Genomic DNA, 20,756 nt, shown 5'->3' on the forward strand with positions numbered 1-20,756 from the left:
AAATAACTTGACTGGGTCACATAGAATTACATAGAATTAAATTAGAATTTTAACATTAATCCAGACCTATCTGGTTGCAAAGTCCATTTTGTCTGTACTGATTTAAGTTCACGGAATAGGGTTACTTTATAATTAATACAGTGTGCTTCATATATTAGTACTAAGCACCAATAGTACTAGTAATACTTTGGTTAGATGCAGTTGTTACCCTTTCGCTTTGAGTGCTTCATAGATCATGCTTGTCTGGTGGAACAGAGGGTTTTCAACCGTATTATAGAGTAAAATTTTGACATGATGCTCACCTGTAGTGCAGAGAAATGATACCAGCCTTCCGAGCTTTCCTGAAGAGACATGATAAAACCGTTGTTACCAAAATGCTGAGGTAAGTTCTGAGGGAGTGCATGGTGCACGGTGGGGGCACCCCAAGGACAGGGCACACTTTGACCTTCAGAGAGTGACCAGGGTTCCCTTTTCTATGCCTTTACAGCCTCCCGGAGCTGCTTTTGTACCCGGCCCGAAGATTTGAAGAATATATTAACCTTCTCTATGCCCTGAGGCTTCACACTCCCGCAGAACATGTTGACCGTGGGCACTTGACTACTGCAATAGACCAACTCAAAAAATATAAAAGTTATATAGATCAGGTTGGTTGCTGATAAGAGTTCGTGTCCTTTACAAACGTTACAGTGCTCTGTGGAACTGACTCCAAGATCCTGAAATAGCTTATCCTTTTGTGGTGTTCTTTACTTCAAAGGCTTTCCTCCTTTTAATGTGAAATGATTGGGTTCAGTGATTTTGAGCACTAAGGGCATCTATTCTAAGCAAACAACATGAGACAGAATATTTTCAGATATCTGGATACATGCAGTAAAACTTCTATTAATAGGAAAGTTTGAGGAATTGAATATTTGGATGATTTTTCTAGATAACTAAAAGAAAAAAAAGTAAATCCTTTGTTTTGGAAGGTACTTCTTATTCGTTAACTTTTCTGTCTCAGTAAGTATAGCAACCATAATTATTCTCTGAAAGAATTCAGCATCTTGGAAGACAGTACTGTCGTTCTGAAAATATTGTTGTGATGTGCGTATTACATGGGCGTCCAGACTGAATGTAAACTGATAACTTATTTTGCCCTGAAGATACTTTTTGAATACAGTCTTGTCACTTGCCTCTTTGTTTTTAAAATACTGGGGACACGAAATTGAGATTCTTATTAAAGTTTATGAAAATACTGAGCCCTGTATCAAGTGCCACAAAATATTTTAAATCTGTTTTTATGTATAAAAATTTCACAATTTAGTTTGCCTAAAATCCCTTTGTTTACTAGATGAAGCAAAACATCAGTATGAAAGATCAGCTGTCAGAAATACAGAGAATCGTCTGCGGATGCCCGGTATGTATTCTGACATACTCACCACATCTCATGCTCATGAATATAACCTCAAGTGACTGGCAGAAGGAGACATGCAGATTTTGAGTCAGCTACCATCTGTTGAATGCCTGCTGCGTGCTGTGTGCTGGCAAGCTTTCACATTTCACATCCTTGCTAGCTGTAAGGTTGCATATGAGAAGAGGCACAAGTGGACTTGACCCCATCCCATAACTTTCCCAGTCTTAGCTCCTTGATTGGTACTTCTGGGAACATGACCTCCCTTGAGGAAAGGGGCCATGTCTTCTATTGTTTTATATCTTCCTGTACATAGTACCTGGTGTAGGATTCTGTGCCCTGAGGATATCTGAAAGAATCTTAGGTGTCCTCTGTTAGTTGTTACCTATAGAATATCATCTGGTCCCAGTCTTCCTTCTCTCTTACTGCCTTGCCTACCACTTCATGATCAAATCACACAAATCTACTCATAGTTCTCCGGTAATGTTAGCCTTTCTCCACACATTTGTGCTTTGCCCATGCTTTTCCTTCTCTGAAATTGTCTTCTTTTCCCACTCTACTGGATAAACTATTCATCCTTTAAAAATCTAGTTCAATCATCACCTTCCTTGTAAAGTTTCCCCAACATCTCCAGCTGTGAGTCCCCCCGCCCCATCCCCGTCTTGGGTATCCTGCAGCACCCTGAACATCTCTGTCACGCTTTTTTAATAACCTTTAGTTCATGAGACTGGGTGGGAACTCTTATCAGGCATGAGCTACTTGTCCTCTAATGTTTGGCATGTACTAGGAGCTCAATATATGAATTATGTTGAATTACCAATTGATTGGAAACATTTTTATTTGGTCAAACTGGGGAAACAAGATGGAACTGTTTTGTTAGAATTTAGATCTGCACATTTTGGTAGGGAGAGTGGAGTTGACTGGATTACAAAAAGTCCAAAATCTTGGAACTGACAGAGTCCAAACTTCTCTCTGGATCATGTTCACACCAAGTGATCATCTCATGGCTAGGTCAGTACAAGGGTCTAACTTCTGCATTTTTAACAACCCATTCACTTTCTTTTCTTCATAAATCCCTTCTTACCTGCTCCCACCCCCCCTTTTTTTAATAATAGGAAAATTTTTAAACATTTATAAATAAAACGGTAATTTCGGTAGTTTTAAAAATTAGACAACATTCTCAAATATAGTTTTCATTGTGAATTCTGTGGTCTTTCTGAAGAAAACCTGTTTTGTCAAAAACAAAAACATTCACTTTTTCATAATTAAACTGAGTTCTACTCAACACAGCTTCTGGGATAGAAGACACTTCTGCAGTACTGGACTTTTTATTTTCTTCAAATTTATGAATGTTTCTAATTTTGTTTCTGATTTCATAGACTCTATCAGAAGAAAACAGATATCTGATTAGAGTCCAAGATGTAGCCCAGCTTCACTGCTGTGATGAGGCAATAAGTTTCTCTTTAAGGTAAACATTTAACTATCCTATGGCTGTGACTACATCTTGCTCATCTTGTACCTGGGATCCAGTACAATGTCTGACGTAAGCTTGCAACAAATCTTTGTATTGGACTGAAAACTTAAACATGCATTTCCCTGAAGCAATGTAAGGTGCTTTATTACCTTACTCACATTCCAGGCAGCTAGTGGCTAGAATGGGAGAATAAACATTATCTCTGACAGAACCACAAACTGCGTAGAAGCAGGAATTCTGAGATTTGTCACTTTCCTACTGAAAGGAGGTCTAAGTGTTGTGGGTATCACACTAGTGATTTGCTCACCTATAAGAAAGAGAAGACCAATTAATCATCCTGGTAGTTATTGAGGTTAGTATTAAAAGGGTCTCACCAAGAGACCATCATTATATTAAGGTCTCACCATATCTGTTTGCACAGTGCTCACAGTAGTGTAAGAACAAAAGATGGGAGGGTGCCAATTTCCATAAGCTCGCATCCGCTTTCTTCTTTTAGAACAAGGATGGGCACGCTTTTTCTGTAAAGGGTCAGGTCATAAATACCCTAGGTCTCGGCCAGATGATTTCTGTGGCAACTACCACTTCACCGTTATAGCACAGAAACAGCAACATAATGATACAACACATGAACAATACAATCTGCATAAACAATGCAGCACATAAATGAATGAGCGTGGCTGTGTTCCAATAAAACTTTATTTACGAAACAAGTCATGGGGCCATAATTTGCTGACACCTATTTTAGAAAATTGTTTGCAAAGCTATGTTCTCAGTATTGATGACAAAGATGACAACTCAACAAATAGTAACCAAATGGAGAGAAATCAACTCCTTTAATTTGTCCAACTCCAATAAAAGAAATAAAGATGGATTTGCCTGTTATTTCAATGAATATTTCTATGACTGTTTCCCAAAGGTGTAGGTCAGGGGAGTGGTTGGAAGAAACCCAATGCTTTCACCTCTATTCTTGCCTAGAGTGGTTCTAAATGAAAATCAAATCATGTAATTGTGTTACTTTTCTCATGATTACAGTGTTTTTGTTTTCTTCATTTTGTTGTCTTTGTTCAGTAGCAACAGAAATGAGCTGCAATGATGGAAGGAAACTAGCTATCAAACCAGCAATTCTAAACATACTGGTGTAGTAGGAAACATTCTAGGGATTATTCCAGTTTTTTATTATTAGAATTTATTTTACCTTCACGTATTCATGAAGATAACAGTCTCTTTTTATGTAAGTCTGAGTTTCTGACCTGCATAATTTACTTTTTCTCCAAAGAACTTCTTTTAACATTTCTTGCTAGGCAGGTCTACTGGAAATGAATTTCCTCGATTTTTGTTTGTCTGCAAGTCTTTCTCTTTCACTTTTGAAGGATAATTTTGCTGGCTACAGAATTCTGGGTTGCTAGGTTCTTTTCTTTCAAAACTTGTTCTATTCTACTCTCTTCTTGCTTGCCTGGTTTTTGAGGAGACACCCAATGTAATTCTTATTCTTGTTGTTAATTGGTAAGGTGGGTTTTTGTTTTGTTTTTGTTTTGTTCTTTGGTTCTTTTAAGATTTTATCTTTGTCTATTTTCTGGAGTTTGAATGTAATATGCTTAGGTATAGATTTTTTGGTATTCACCCTGCTTGGTATTCTCTAAACTTCCTGGATCTATGGTTTGGTATCTGTCAATAACTTTAGAAGATTCTTAGCCATTATCACTTCAAGTATTACTTCTATTCCTCTTTGTTCTCCATGTGATATTCCCTTTTGTAATTGTCCCACATTTCTTGGATAATCTCTTCCTTTCTTTTTCAGTCTTTTTTTCTCTTTGCTTTTCCATTTGGTAAGATTCTTTTGACATATCTTTAGGCTTCAATAAGCAATTCTTTGCTCAGCTACATCCAGTCTGCTAATGAGCCCATCAAAGGCATTATTCATTTCCATTTCAGTGTTTTTAATTTCTACAATTTCTTTTTAATTCTTTCTTAGAGTTTCCATTTCTTTGTTTATATTACTCATCTTTTGTTGCATGTTGTCCACTTTTTTCATTAGAGTCCTTGACTTATTTATTATAAGTATTTTAATTCCTGTTCTAATAATTCCAACCACATCCCTGCCATATAAGTCTGGTTCTGATGCTTGCTTTATCAAATGGTTCTCTTTCCTCTTAGCATGACTTGTAATTTTTTGTTGAAAGCTAGACATAATGTATTAGGTGAAAGGAACAGAGGTAAATAGGTCTTCAGTGTGAGGTTTTATATTTATACAGCTAGATGTTAGCCTGTGTTTACTGTTTGTTGTTGCTGTGGTGTGAGAGGTTACAATTTATTTTGGTGTTCTTGTTTTTGTCTCCCCTGTCATCACTGAGTTTCCCTAGAGATCCCTTAAATAGGGTCTGAGCCTTCTAGTTCTTTTTAGTTGTAATCCCTTGTCATTATAAGGAATTCTATTGATGTGGTGTCAAATGGGAAGGGAGGAGAGGGGAAGAGTTCTATGTTCCATGGTTAGGTCTTAGTGTTTTAGTGAGCTGTGCCTCTGAGCTAGGACTTCCACAAGTGTTTTTTTAGTCTTTTTTGTTTGTCGTTTTGTTTCTTTCCCTACCAGGAAGTCTGGGAGGGGCTGGAGGTAGGTATTTCCCTTCCCCCATAGGAGTTAGGTTCTGGTAAAATTGCTTCCCTTGAGGGAAGTCCTTTGGTAAGAAAAGACCTCTTCAGGCACATTTCAAAAAAGTTACCTTTCCCCTCCCTATCAGGAAGAATGAAGACATTTTTCTTTGATCTTTACAGTAAGAACCTGGTGGGGCTCCTGGAAGTAAAACACATGCAAGTTCTAAATTCAAGCAAGGGGGGAGAGAATGTTCCCCTAAGGCTAGACTTCCAGGAGTTCTTAATCTCTTAAAAGTAGTTCACTGCTCCAGCATGGAGTTTCTTTTTTCTTTCTTTCTTTTTTTTTTATTTATTTTTATTTTTTATTATATTATGTTAGTCACCATACAGTACATCCCCGGATTCTGATGTAAAGTTCGATGCTCCATTAGTTGCATATAACACCCAGTGTACCATGCAATACGTGCCCTCCTTACCACCCATCACCAGTCTATCTCATTCCCCCACCCCCCTCCTCTCTGAAGTCTTCAGTTTGTTTCTCATAGTCCATAGTCTTTCATGTTTCATTCCCCCTTCTGATTAGCCCCCCTTTCTTTATCCCTTTCTTCCCCTACCGATCATCCTAGTTCTTATGTTCCATAGATGAGAGAAATCATATGATAATTGTCTTTCTCTGCTTGACTTATTTCACTTAGCATTATCTGCTCCAGTGCCGTCCATGTTGCAGCAAATGTTGAGAATTCGTTCTTTCTGATAGCTGAGTAATATTCCATTGTATATATGGACCACAGCTTCTTAATCCAGTCATCTGTTGAGGGGCATCTCGGCTCCTTCCACGATTTAGCTATTGTGGACAATGCTGCTATGAACATTGGGGTGCATATGGCCCTTCTCTTCACTACGTCTGTATCTTTGGGGTAAACACCCAGTAGTGCGATGGCTGGGTCATAGGGTAGCTCAATTTTTAACTTTTTAAGGGACCTCCACACTGTTTTCCAGAGTGGCTGTACCAACTTGCATTCCCACCAACAATGTAGGAGGGATCCCCTTTCTCCACATCCTCTCCAACAATTGTTGTTTCTTTCCAGCATGGAGTTTCTGACTCCAATAAGCTGCATTTCTCTGTATCAGTGTGTCTCTCCAGCTTTTGGGGTGCTGGTTTACCTTGTGGCCTTAATTCTCCGATGGATCAAGGAAGAGCTGTTGACGCTGAGTTTTTCAGCTTCTTTTTCGTTGGAAGGATGTTAGGACTTGCAAGCTTTTTACGTGTCCAACCAGAAACCAGATGGCTCATTTATTAGAATTTAGGTTTGTCTTCAGAATTTGGACAACAGAGAATACATTTAAGAATTTGAGGATCATGGGAGGATACTAAATTATTTTACACTCTAATTATGAGGTACATTTATGTTAAAATAAGCATCATCTCAGTGATTTGTCAAGCAATAAATGTAGATGTAACTTTACATTAACATTTAAAATTAAGTAAATGAAAGATAGCTTCATATTCCAAAAGATATTGTAGAATATTTACTCTGCAACTTTGTTTTCTATCATTTTGGAAAATCACATAAACCTCAAGAAATCCCATTCCCATGACTTCCATTAGGGATTTCTACTCAGAGGAAACTCTGCTTATATTTATACATAAAATACTGACTTACATGAGTATAAGGCTTTATAATTTACCATATTTTTTATTAATACTTTTTACTTATTTATTGTAGTGATCTCTACACCCAACGTGGGGCTTGAACTCATGACCACCAAGATCGAGTCACATGCTCTTCTGACTGAGCCAGCCAGGCACCCCTACCATATTCTTTACATTCTCTCATTCGATATAGTCATTAAAATCACTTGCTGAGGCAAGTAGGACTGGAACCATTTGTTATGGGTGGGAATCTGAATTTAAGTAAGTTGTCTGAGGCCACAGAATAAGTGCTGGTCTGAAATCCAAAACCAAGTCTCAGTGCTCTATCTACTGATTAGACCAGCAGGCGGAAAGATGAACTGAGCCTTCCTCATAATAAACTTATGAACTGAGCAGCAAGTGCTAAACAAAATACTAATAAACAAGAGCTGTGACATAGAAAAAACAAGTAAATATTTGCACCATAAATGAAAAAAAAATTTCCTCTGGGGTAGAGAAGTCATAGGGTCATTTTAGAGCTAGGAAATTTGGAATTGTCTCTCTGTAGCTATAGCCCACAGTATTTGGGATATGTTAAGCTTTTATAATATATTATGTAATTTGGAACTTTTATAATATTGTCTTTCCAGAAACAGCAATTTTCATTTATGTGACTTTCAGCCTGCTGGCTTTTATTTATTTATTTATTTTTATTTATGTATTTATTTATTTATTTTAAGATTTTATTTATTTATTTGACAGAAAGAGACAGCCAGAGAGAGAGTGTACACAAGCAGGGGGAGTGGGAGAGGAAGAAGCAGGCTCCCAGCAGAGGAGCCCAATGCGGGGCTCGATCCCAGGACTCTGGGATCACACCCTGAGCTGAAGGCAGACACTTTAACGACTGAGTTACCCAGGCACCCCCAGCCTGCTGGCTTTTAAATTGGCTTTTGTTGTTGTTGTTCCCCCTTCCCTCACTTGATGCTGAGGTGACAAAAGGTGGAGCTCTGTAGGACTGGCAAACAGTGACATGGCCTTGAATCACCCAAGGGAGACATCCACTCCTCAGACCGAGTCCTCTTGAGGAAAAACCCTATTACACTGCCAAAAATGCATACTATAAACTTTTTAGGCTTACCCAAAGGGAGCTACAGTCCGTAACCAGGGCAGCTATGTACTGGGGACTTCCCAGGGGTACTGGACTCTGGCTCTGAATTGACTGCTAGCCTGGAAGCTCAGAAAGCCACTGTAATCCTCGAGTCAGAACGTGGACGTATAGGAGTTACAGTTTTGGCTCAGGTCAGTTCAGACAACCTACAGCTCGCTGTTGTCTGCTCATGCCCAATGTTGTAAAATTCCTTTCAAGATTTTATGTATTTGTAGAAGTTGGGTACTTCATTGTTTTGGCAGTCTAATACAATAAACAACAATAAAACACTTCTAAAATGATGTTAGGAATTTATAATAGACCTGTTACATTTTGCTGAGTCATTCGACCTACTTCTGAACAAGAAAAGAAATCCTATCCAAGTTCAGGCAAAAAACTCTATCTTGGGAGTTGGTTCTTTTGAACATGAACAGAAGTGACTTTCTGAAACCCTGTTAGGGTCCATAGTTTCCACTTCAGTTGCTCTATTATGTCAATATGAGAGGTGAAATTATTTACTTTTACATATGTAGAGGAATTATTAAGTTTTTAAAAAAAGGTTCTGGTGTTTCTTTGGATGAAAATTGTTGGGAGACCTTGAGGGGCTTTATTTATTTATTTAGAAGATTTTACCCCTCATTTTACGGAAAGAGCGAGCGAGCATGAGCAGTGGGAGGAGCAGAGGGAGAGGGACAAGCCGACTCCATGCTGAACCCGACTGGGGGGCTGGATATCACCACCGAGATCATGACCTAAGCTGAAAACAAGAGTGGGACATTTAATTGACTGAGCCACCCAGGAGTCCCTGGAAGGGCTTAACTTAGTAAATGGCTTTTGAAAACCTTTTTTCTAGATAGAACTCAGATTTGTTTTAAATAGCATTCTTATAATCAGATTGAAATAATGAAAATCTGTGTTTTCAAGCCTCTTTCCCTGTTCATGTCCTCTGATTACAAGTGGACTCAACTCCGAGTTAATGTGCCAGCTCCTGCCCTTCCCTGGGCCAACCACCTGCTCGCTCCTCGTGGGTCACAAAACTGGGATTCTTTCATTTATCTCCACCCTGTGTTACCCCTTCCAAAGGAAAAAAAAAAGATTATTTACCTTTCAAAGCCACTTTTTTAAAGCAAACTTGTATCCACATTCTCTGATAATTCAGTTAAAAGGCAAAATTTTATTATAGCTTTGAACATTTTTCTAAACTGGTATGATAGGAGAAGTAATTGTTCTTATCGGTAATGTGGGAAATTTGCCAAAAAGGGGCAAGGACATGGGTTCTTTTACCTAGAGCGGCCATTCACCACATATTAATGGTTACATTACACACAGATCGAAATATCTCTTCCCTTTCTTCCTTCCTCTCTCCCTCATCCCTAGTTCTGTATGCACCATTGTTGTCAGAAACCTATCAACTTGATCTAGAATATTGTTTCTTGCAAGATGTCAATATATGTGAAGCACCCCCTCCTTCCAGCCTAAATCATAACCACATAGAGATGGGAAGGAAATGCGTGAAAAAGGAAAAAGCTGGCTGTAAGGGCTGGGTGACCACTGCATTTCTATTTATCCTCACACCTAACACAGCCGGTACCTCGCTAACACTCTCTGAATAGCTGAACTTGAAATATAGTACTCCTCAAATTAAGTCCTGGATCCAGCCCTTTGCCTAGCATGACATGGCTGCAACTCCCCGATAATTTAAATGCCGCACTCCTCAAAGTGTGGTCTGCACATCAGCATCGTCAGGGAGCTATTAGAGGTGCAGACAGTCTCAGGCTACTCCAGCTCTACTGCATCAAAGTCTGCATTTTAACAAAAATCTCCAGGTAATTTAGAGGACATTAAAGTTTGTACTACGTACAAGTCAGAGCCATCATCATATAAAGTGGATTCTATATGGTAATTATAGCAGCTTTTATGGACAGCAATCTGGAGGTTTGCGATAGATACATAAAACCTTTGCCTAATCAATCCTATCTGCACCCTCCCCCCAGAAGCCTGATAGAAATAACAACACGTGTAAGGGATTTGATTATAAGTAAGATCATTTTATTTGAACATTGCACACAGTGGCCATAAAGAACTAGTGAAAGGAAGGAGAGAGAAAGGGAGAAAGGAGGAAAGACTCAAGCCTGTAAACAAAACCAGTGGGCATCAAAAGGGGAAGAGTTGAATAAATGATGGTCTACCCACACCAAAAAGTATTATTTGGCCATTAAAAAGAATGAATTAAAGGGGCACCTGGGTGGCTCAGTCAGTTAAGCATCTGACTCTTGATTTCAGCTCAGGTCATGATCTCAGGGTCCTGTGATCAAGCCCTGCATCGAACTCCACACTCAGTGTAGGGTCTGCTGGAGATTCTGTCTCTCTTCCCACTCATGTTCTCACTTTCAAATAAATAAATCTTTTAAAAATAATAATAATAAAGCCATACCAGTTAACTTGACGTGATTTCCATTGCTAAGTGAGAAAAGCAGAAAAAAAGTGTGGATGTTACCATTTTTGTAAAATAATGGCAACCTAGCTGTAAATAGATGGGTATGCATGTACATACATGTGTGATTACCGAGCAAGTAAGAAAACAAAGACAGGTACTAGTTTGGTAACTTGGGTGGCCTGAGCGCAGCGAGGGAGCCAGCCAAGCAAAAATAAAAAGTGAAACAAAAAAGGACACTTAAAAAAGCCAATGGTATGGATCGATGCCACTTTAGCATTTATGTAAAAGTTTATGTAGATTTAAATTGACAATTGAAAAAATAAAGATAGTGAAGCTAAAAAATTAAAAAACGTACATCAAGCCAGTAAATGGACTCCCTTCCTTAGAGTAACTGAGGGTTGCTTGATACTTCTAAGGGAAAAAAGTTTTGGTTATCCTCCAACAAAACACTGAGCTGGCTTCACTTAGCCACTCCTGGTGTGGGGGGCGGGGGGCTGGGGACACCGGTGGGGGGCTCCTCCTAGCTCCTCCCCAACATGTTGCTTGACTCCCTGGTGAGTACTCACACAAGCAAACCCATACTAGAGTACACTGGCGCCCACCAAGCATGAGACCGGGCTCCAACAACACAACAGCCTAAAGAGGGTCATAGATGGAGGCTGAGGGCGTGACATTTTGCCTGCTGACAAACATGCCCACAGTTGACCATCGCAGCACCCTCAGTGAGGATGAAGTCGCTGAACTCTCACCTTTCATACTGAAGTGTATTACCTATTGATTTCCCTCCAACCAAAATTAGAAAAATTCTAATTTCCTACCTAGTAAATGCTTTTCTTTTCCCTGCTTTGTACTTAAGACACCTTGTGCTATACTGGCTCTTGTGCTTTTTTCTTTTTTTTTTAAAGATTTTATTTATTTATTCGACAGAGATAGAGACAGCCAGCGAGAGAGGGAACACAGGCAGGGGGAGTGGGAGAGGAAGAAGCAGGCTCCTAGCGGAGGAGCCTGATGTGGGGCTCGATCCCAGAACGCCGGGATCACGCCCTGAGCCGAAGGCAGACGCTTAACCGCTGTGCCACCCAGGCACCCCGGCTCTTGTGCTCTTCTCTACCCCAACCTGTTACACTGAAGATGAACCGAACCAAACATAAACTTACTTTCCCCAGATTGCCCAAATACATCAGATACAAAATATCAGACTTGACAGAAGTTGAACACAGCTACAGCATGATTCATGTTGTAAAGGAGGGAAAGTTCAATGTCTCTTTCCCCCACACTGCCACACTGAATGCTTGTCCCGTGGGTAAGTTCAAACCATTCCACCAGGAACCTTGAGGCCCATCCACAGCAGTGGTCTGAGAGACAGAAGGGACTATTCACACCAGGAGAAAAACTACTGAGAACTCCATGAGCCATTCCAAAGGTCTGTACTTGGCAAAAGCTTCAACTAATGGCTTATCAATGCAAAGATGGTGAATTGTGTAATAAAGCATGTGTTTGTGTGTCTATGTAACCCTTCTCCACTTTAACACAGGCTCTATGAACACACCCGTGACCTCAGTCTTTTCCTCTTCAATGATGCACTGCTTGTTTCTAGCCGGGGCACATCTCATACTCCATTTGAGAGGACTTCAAAAGCAACCTACCAGTTCATTGCATCAGTGGCCCTTCACAGGTTGCTTGTAGAGGATATTCCAGATTCCAAATGTATGTATTCTTTTTCTTCCAAGAGTTAAAGACCTTCAGAAAGCTATATTATATAATGCTCATTAACTATTAAAATATAAAGTAGGAAAAGGACTGGAATTTTCACTTGCAAGTTTGCAAATAGTTCTCCAAATATTTTCAGGATTAATGTAAACTTTCATCTATCGGAAATAAAAAGAAAGGAATGCTGGCACTGTCAGACACGCATACTACATATTAGGGAAACAACTTTCAAAAATCAGAGGGAGGCATGAACCGACATCATCCTGAGTTCTTTGAAGCAATCTGACAGGAGAGCCATTACTCACTACTGCTTGTAAATGTTACAATTTTATACTTTTACCTATCACTTTTCCATTTTACTAGGACTCTATTATACTAGAACTGCCTAGAGATATTACTATTTTAGATCTTTATACGCTGTTTCCATTCCACTAGGATGAAATGATTATTACAGATGACTATGTACCTTTTCTTCCTTAAATTCATATTCAAGTTGCCAGTTCTGTAATTGACAGATTTGCAAAGGATGTTTAGTAACAAACATTTCACTCATTAATAACCTCAATAGAACTACCGTCTGTTACAAAAAGAAATCCTACTTAAAACTACCATGCCTATTTTTAGTTAATGTCCTACACTCTACTTCCCAACCCTAAAAGGATCCTCTCTTTCCTCAGTTTCTGTTAGGACAGACAATCTGAACAGAATACCTCTCCTTCCAATACTTTTCACCACATGTCAAGGTAGGACTTAAGGTTAAAGTTGGAACGAAGGTCTTAGAGAAGGAACTCACCCTTTAAAAGGGGCTACTGCCCTTTAGCTTTAGCCTCATTTTTAATCTGAGCCTGAGAAAAAAATGAACACCAAAGGTGAAAATAAGTATTTCCACCTAGAAGACAAACTCAGGTGACATGGGTTAGTTACCTATAATCACCGGGAATCCTTAAAGAGGGTAGGTAGGACATCTGCTTTCAATCTCCCCTTAGGCAGCTGTGCTGTGTCGAAACATTGTTATGTAACCTGCTAGACAGTTGGCACTCAGCTACCTAGTTGGCTTAATTCCGACCAGGAGGTCCAGGCCTAGCTCTCAGCATCTCTACCTGCACCAACTCTTAGTGCAGACCTTTACTGGTTCCACTTCCTTCTGGAGTGGCCAAGACAAAGAGTTAAAGAACGTGACACCATCTACCAGTCTTTAAAAGTAACTGTTAATTAGAATTAAACAATCACAAAGACAGTATTATTTTAGATTATATTTGAATTATTCAGTATTTTTAGGAAGTTATATTCTAATTTGGACTTGTATTTGTTGGAATCCCTTTTTAGTTTTCACAAAGTTCTTAGAGATGACTTGGTCAATTCTTGAATGTTAAGACATTTTCTTTTCTTTTGATTGTGGCCTGCCAAGATTAATTAGTGGACCTCAAATATTTTTACAGATATCAAGAATGCATTTATTCTTCATGGCCCAAAACGTGAATGGATTTGTGCTACAGAAGTTGAGGATGATAAATTCCTATGGTTGTCAGTACTCCAAAGTGCAATCAAAAGGAGTATGGAGAAGTGAGAAAACATTATGGGCGCTAATTCTCCCTGGCAAAGACACACAATGTATTCTCTGTTCCAGAAGATCCAGTAGGAAGCAGAAGGATGATCTGTCATGGATGATGGGAGAATGAACTAGGATGACCCATAAAGTCCCTCCTAATTTTTAAACTTTATCATCTATGTTCAACTATGTGAAGAAATGTACAGTAAGAACAATCTGAGTCCAAAATTTTCAAGCACTTCTTTTGGTAGTTATTTTTCGCAGACAGTATTGTTTAGGTCAATTTGACAGAATAAGGATAACTGTGTATTTAAAGTTTTGTTTTATGATCTAATGAAAAAGTGAAAAAAAGTGTTCCTTAAATGATCAGTCTAGAGAAATATTTTGTTGACTTAATGATATCTTTATAAATTTTCATGATATAATTATTGATTTAAAAATATGTATAAGAAGGGGCGCCTGGGTGGCACAGTGGTTAAGCGTCTGCCTTCGGCTCAGGGCATGATCCCGGCGTTCTGGGATCAAGCCAACATCAGGCTCTTCCGCTGTGAGCCTGCTTCTTCCTCTCCCACTCCCCCTGCTTGTTCCCTCTCTCGCTGGCTGTCTCTATCTCTGTCGAATAAATAAATAAAATCTTTAAAAAAATATGTATAAGAAATATAAATGGCAATTTACTCAAAAGCCTGTCACATATGTCCTTAATATGAATGTATTCCTCCAGAGAGCATTAAAAATAAACCACTACAAAGCACTAAAAAGTCTTCCGTGATTTTTAAGTGTTTTTTGGTTGCAAAATTAAAATTTTTAGACCTTCTAAGTAAGTTTTAAAAAGTTAAATTAGACGTTGTTAAATTAGAACACTGTTGGGAAAACAAAACAAAACACTTTTTAAGACACAAAAATAAAGGGCACCTGGCTGGCTCGGTTGGTTAAGCACCTGCCTTAGGCTCAGGTCATGATCCCGGGGTCCTGGGATGGAGTCCTGGATCGGGCTCCCTGCTTAGCGGAGAGTCTGCTTCTCCCTCTACCCCTCCCCGCTGCTCGTGATCTCTCACTCTGTCTCTCTCAAATAAATAAAGATTTAAAAAAAAGAAACAAAAAAAAATTAGGACAATTCTGTTTGAAGAGAAACAGCAAAACACAATTTCAGTAGTTTTCTGTACCTTTAAAACCTTCATTTAATTATTTGACAAACTGAAGCCTTAACCTGTTAGCCACTTGGAAACTTCTGCTGATGTATGCAATAGTAGTAGTATTTTTTACTTAAAGTCGATACTGATCTTGGAAGCTTTCAGTTGTCAGTTTCCTTTTTGTTTCATATTCTCCTTTAAGATAATAAAAATCTACTAGGACATTCTAGGATTGTGAACTGGGCTATTTTAAACATTTTCTTTTTTCAATAACAAACATACAAGTTCCTTCTAATTCTTAAAAATTTAAATTCTTGTTTAAAAATGTAGAGAAGTTAAAATATTGTGCTCTTTTATTAGTGTAAAATCACACTTTGATTCTGTTATGATATATCCATGCAGCTTAACATCTATGATCCCATAGACAGAATAAACCAATAAAGGGAATATCTGCTGTTAGCAGTGAATGCAAATTTACATGTGATCAAAATGTATATATCATATAATATGAAACAAATCCTAAAACATTTTATCATCCTGAACAGGGCACACTTCAGAAGCTCTGTTAATAGGAAAAACCAGTCTCTATGGCCAAAGATTGAATGACAAGATAGCTGAATGTAAAACTAGAAATATCAAGGAATTTCCATTTATTCCATGAATAATTAATGCCCTCAGAAGTTTTAAAACATTATTACTTGAAAATAATCTCTGTAGCGACTGATAAGCGTAAGTTTCTAATTGGGAGTTAAGTGTATAAACCATGAAAAAAATAGTGATGTTTGCATGTGGACAGCACTTACATTGTTTGTGGTTTCCTTTCCCTTTGCTTCTAGGGGACAATTAAGACCTGACTTCATAGCTATTTCCTAAGTTTACATGACTGCTGAGTTAAAATCTCACACAAAAATTTTAGGTTACTGCTGAAACGGCTCAATTTTCACTGGGAAAATGATAAAATCTGACCCCCAAGTTCACCTGGAAAAGCCTGAAAGTACCACGTGACTCTTGAAGAACACTGACTAGGGTTAAAGAATGCCTCATCCAATACAGTTCTTTCAAATCAAATATGAAGTAGGAAACTCATTTTAGAGATTTTTACAAAATATAGATGTTTTATGTAAAATATTAAACCTAAAAGAAGTTGACAATTTATTTAATTTTGTCTCCTTTTGCAAATATTTCAGTCTGTGCTTGAGATATAAATGGGAAGGCCATTCTGTAAATCAAATCAGTGTGAGGTTCTGGCCACATAAGCATAACCACGTTATGTATTCCTGATGCTACGGAATAAGAAGGGTGGGCTCTGCCAACAAACACAATATATCCTCCAGGAAAAGTCATCCTGACCCTTTTATTGTTGAAATTAAAAAATAAAAGATACTTAAATACAGGTGAACATTAGGGCAAAACAGAATCATAAAATTTAATGTTGAATTAAGCAGTGAGCTGAACATTTGGGTCTCCAAATTGGCTTGAACCCAAAACTGCTTAAAAATGGGTATGTTCACAGTTAACGGCAATTGGCTTATAGGTGAGAGAATGGTCGAAGCTGTTCCAGTTGAACTTCCAGAGAAATTCTCTCCTCAAGAACATCCTGAAAGAGATGCAAAGTTAAGTTATGTTTCAAAGTATATAAAAATGAAGGCACATCTAACAACTCAGCATCAAGAAAACAATTTAAATTTGTTAAGAAAATGAAGGGAGAGTCATCCATATTTTAAAAGGATACTTCATTTAGCAAAGTAGTTTCTTTATATGCAGGTAATATTAAAATATGATCTTAAAATCTTTTTCTTACTAAATAAATCAGGGTAATAAAATGTTTTTTTGTTTAATTATTGGAAAAGCCAGTATTCACAAATGATGCTATTAATGCAGGCATTCTGCATAAAGCCCACTCCCGACAGTAACAGTAGATGAATCAATTAACACAGATTCTTTCCCCTGGTGATTATATCTGGTCATCACAACTCCTGAACCTCGAGTTTTGGTTTCACAAAGAATACATTTATTTTGCAATCAGAATTTCTAATCACTGTTGATTTTGAGCAGTCTTTTCAGATAGCCAGCGAATCCTAGCTCACCTACTTTCTTTTATTTCTCAACATGCTGATAGTTTTGTGTTTCAACCAGAACTACCTCTTCCTATTTCATACCATACTTCCTATTTTCTGTTCGAGATAATGAGAAAAGTATTTTTAAAATAGCTCCTATATACATGTTTCTATAGGCACCTTTAGTTCTTCAAAAAAACATGTGCCAACAAAATTTTCATTGTCAATGTATGGCAAACTTATCCTTAGTTTTTACATTCTTCCTTTATAACAGACCAAATTCACAATCAGAGAATGACTACTGATAACCTTCTTTGATCAAAGAGCTATATAAAAGTATCATTCATTCACAGATATTTATCAAATCCTACAAGTGCTAGGTTTTGGGGATAGAGACGAGATAGTTAACGAATTTATCTAGGAGTCCTAGTTGACTTCTGATGCCCTGCCTGAACATTAACACATCCCTCTCTCCCTTCTCTCAAAAATACTTTGGTTTGGACAACATATATATGGTCACCCTGAACAGAACAAATTATGATTTACTCTCAGTAAGTTCATTTTAGTAGGACACAGAGAAAAATGTGCCATAGATAATAATTCCAGATAGTGTGATAAATGCTAGATGAGGGATACAAATAGAATGTTATGGGAACAAGCTAACTGCATTCATTTTACACTTCCATGGGCTCTTTTCTCATCTTTGTGGTTTACAACCTTGCTACTCAAAGTGGGACCAACAGTCCAGCAGCATTTCCATCATCTGGAAGCTTATGAGAAATGCAGAATTCTCAGGTCCCACTCCATACCTAATATGAATCAGAATTTGCATTTTAGCACAACCCCTGATTAACTGTATACACATTAAGATGTGAGAGCCACTGGTTTACAAGATATGAATGCTTAATGTTGGTAAACCATAAATGATTCTAATTTTTATTTGTAGAGATTCAAAGAAATCACAGTAGTAAGAAAGAAAAACAAACCCATTCCTCTCAAGTATAAATGATGGGAATACACACTGGCCAAAAGCATCATTTTTACTTAAGGCCTGTTTTACCTTTTCCACATGCAAAATGATCTCAGTTGCCCCCATCTTCTTTAGACCTGTTTAACTCCCTTTAATAGAATCTGAGTAGTCTTTAAAGGATGAACTGACAATACTCAAATCATCTTCGTAATTAAGTAAGAGTGTAGAGAACCACGTATATAATCTTGGAGGTACCCAAAGTTACAAAATTTCCTCTCTTGGGTTTCATTATGAAAGTTCAGGAACATTATAGGAATATATATATATATATATATATATAAAGATAATCAGATCAGAATTCAGTATACAAAACTCCTTTTAATATACAAAGATTCAAAGATGTAAAGAACATTTTAGATACACGTTTCTCTTGCTACCCTGGAAGTTTCATACTAGCCTAAGAATTGCCGGATCACTTCTAAGTTGCAGTTAACAGAGATGTTCTGAGTCCATGGAACTTCCCAAGTAAAGATTCAGAATACCTTTAATTGTTGCTGCAATTCACTATTCAATCTGGCCAAAACTGTGTTGGTTTCCTTATTGCGTCTAATTGATGCCTGAATTGCTTTCTTATCTTTCCCAACAGACCTGAGAAGATAAAGAGGGCAAGAAAACATGACTGTCATTTCTTATCTTTATATTCTCTCCATTCTTCCCTGACCTCTCTCTAAATCCACAAAGTAGAGGGAGCATCTTTTGCCTTAATAGCACAGCTCAACCACACCTGCTCAGTTTCAATGGTCAACCAAAATTATCTAAGCTTTAGAAGCTTAAGTATTATTGTTATTGTTTTAATTCTTCTGTAGAATCACCCGAGTTTAAGTTAGTCCAGAGCAGGCATCAGCAACTGCTTTCTATCAACAACCCCATAGTAAATATTTTATTTTGTGGGCCATATGATTTCTGCAGCATATTCTTGTTTTTGGTTTCTTTTTCTTTTCTTTCCTTCTCCCTTCTCTTTTTTTACACAAATGTAAAAGCCATTTTTAGCTCTGGGCCTTACAAAAACAGGCCATGGAATGAATGTGGCCCACGAGGCCTAGTTGGCCAATTCTTGTTCTAGGACAACCATAGTTAAAATCTTAGTGTTACTCTACACTATTAATTTTTTAAAAATCTGCTCTAGGCTATTGAATCATTGAAGACTACATCAAAAACGAATGATGTACTATATGGTGGCTAAGCGCATATAATAAAAAAAAAATCTGCTCTAGGGTTTGCGTTTAGGTTGGTAAAATGAAATTGGAATTGAACCTGATAATGGAGAGGGGGACATGGGGAGAATGTTAGACCTACTCAATAAGAGAAAACTCTGAAAGAAGAGCAGCTAAGAACCACTGCTCCACGAGAGCTAGTCTGGCCATAATTTCTTCCATTTTGATACGTTACTTGCTGGGTTTTGTGCTCCTAGTCATTACGTTTGTTCAGCAACAGCTCTGATTACCTAGGAATAGAAGGCTGTGATGCAAGCACAGCGGCTAAGACACCTGTCTTTTGTGTGTGTTCATCAACTTCTGGCCTTAACTCATCTTCTGATTTCAATCTTCTTCGAACAGGTTTCGGTGGTGGAGCAAGAGGTGTGGTGCCTTTGCTCTACAAGAGAAGAAGTCTGTTAACATGTCTTGAAGACATTCACGGTTCCTCAGCACTTTACCAACATCATTTGCTTTCTTTAAACTGCTTCATCTCCAAAAATTAAAAGTCACCTGTCCCACTTCAATATGTATTTATAACACAGCTAAGTTAAATTTCAGTGCAAAAGGGTGTTCCTGGGGCACCTGGGTGGCACAGTCGTTAAGCGTCTGCCTTCGGCTCAGGGCGTGATCCCAGCATTCTGGGATCGAGCCCCACGTCAGTTCTCCGCTGGGAGCCTGCTTCTTCCTCTCCCACTCCCCCTGCTTGTGCTCCCTCTCTCGCTGGCTGTCTCTCTCTCTCAAATAANAAAAAAAAAAACTAAAAAAAAAAAAAAAAAAAAAAAAAAAAAAAAAAGGTGTTCCTGGTTGACATCACAACTGCGAAATGTACCTAACCAGACACTTTTTTAAAAAAGGGTAACGTAAGCTCCTTGAGGCCTAAATCTGACTCAAAATTGTAATATTCACAATTTAAATATTAACAAGAAAGATGCTCAGTATATATATTGTTCAATAAATATAAAAGGGTGTCTCCAGGGGTGCCTGCGTGGCTCAGTAGGTTAAGCATCTGCTTTGGCTCAGGACATGATCTCAGGATCCTGGGATTGGGCTCTGTGTAAACTTCCCCGCTCAGTGGGGAGCCTACTTCTCCCTCTCCCTCTGATTTCCCCCCAATTCGTGCTCTCTCTCAAATAATCCTAAGGGGGGAAAAAAAAGGGAGTCTCTAGAAATATGCATCTTTATCAACATCGGATTTCCTATTCAAAAATACTAAAGCATGTCATTTTAATAAAGCAATTTATAAAGTAGAAAGCTAGGCAATTCTTTAAAAACTCACAACTAAGATGCACAAAATAACTGCAATTCTTGAATATGAGTGGACATTTTGTTGGAAACTATGAATCTACCCTCAACAGATTCAAATAGGGTGTATTGGTATCTACCATAACCTGATTTGATCTGTTAATAAAAACGACAA

At 38.1% G+C, this 20,756-nt stretch overlaps 2 protein-coding genes across 6 annotated transcripts in view; one reads left to right on the forward strand and one right to left on the reverse strand.

The window, feature by feature from the left end:
* Positions 1-13,944, forward strand: part of ECT2L (epithelial cell transforming 2 like) — a 76,219-nt gene extending 62,275 nt beyond the window's left edge. Inside the window, exons 17-22 of the mRNA XM_034669203.1 lie at positions 309-382; positions 488-644; positions 1,328-1,393; positions 2,767-2,855; positions 12,202-12,374; positions 13,817-13,944. Coding sequence (XP_034525094.1) covers positions 309-382; positions 488-644; positions 1,328-1,393; positions 2,767-2,855; positions 12,202-12,374; positions 13,817-13,944 — 687 coding nt within the window. The remainder of the gene's footprint in view (positions 1-308; positions 383-487; positions 645-1,327; positions 1,394-2,766; positions 2,856-12,201; positions 12,375-13,816) is intronic.
* Positions 13,945-16,385: 2,441 nt separating this feature from the next.
* Positions 16,386-20,756, reverse strand: part of REPS1 (RALBP1 associated Eps domain containing 1) — an 81,095-nt gene continuing 76,724 nt past the window's right edge. For all 5 annotated transcript variants that reach the window (XM_011220947.3, XM_002912640.4, XM_034669204.1 and 2 more), the window contains 3 exons: positions 19,588-19,736; positions 18,626-18,731; positions 16,386-16,653 (listed from right to left, as the gene is read on the reverse strand). In XM_011220947.3, the coding sequence (XP_011219249.2) occupies positions 16,585-16,653; positions 18,626-18,731; positions 19,588-19,736 (324 nt within the window). In that variant the 3' untranslated portion in view covers positions 16,386-16,584. The remainder of the gene's footprint in view (positions 16,654-18,625; positions 18,732-19,587; positions 19,737-20,756) is intronic.

The sequence above is a fragment of the Ailuropoda melanoleuca genome, chromosome 10 (assembly GCF_002007445.2).
Source record: "Ailuropoda melanoleuca isolate Jingjing chromosome 10, ASM200744v2, whole genome shotgun sequence".
NCBI classification, from domain to species: domain Eukaryota; kingdom Metazoa; phylum Chordata; class Mammalia; order Carnivora; family Ursidae; genus Ailuropoda; species Ailuropoda melanoleuca.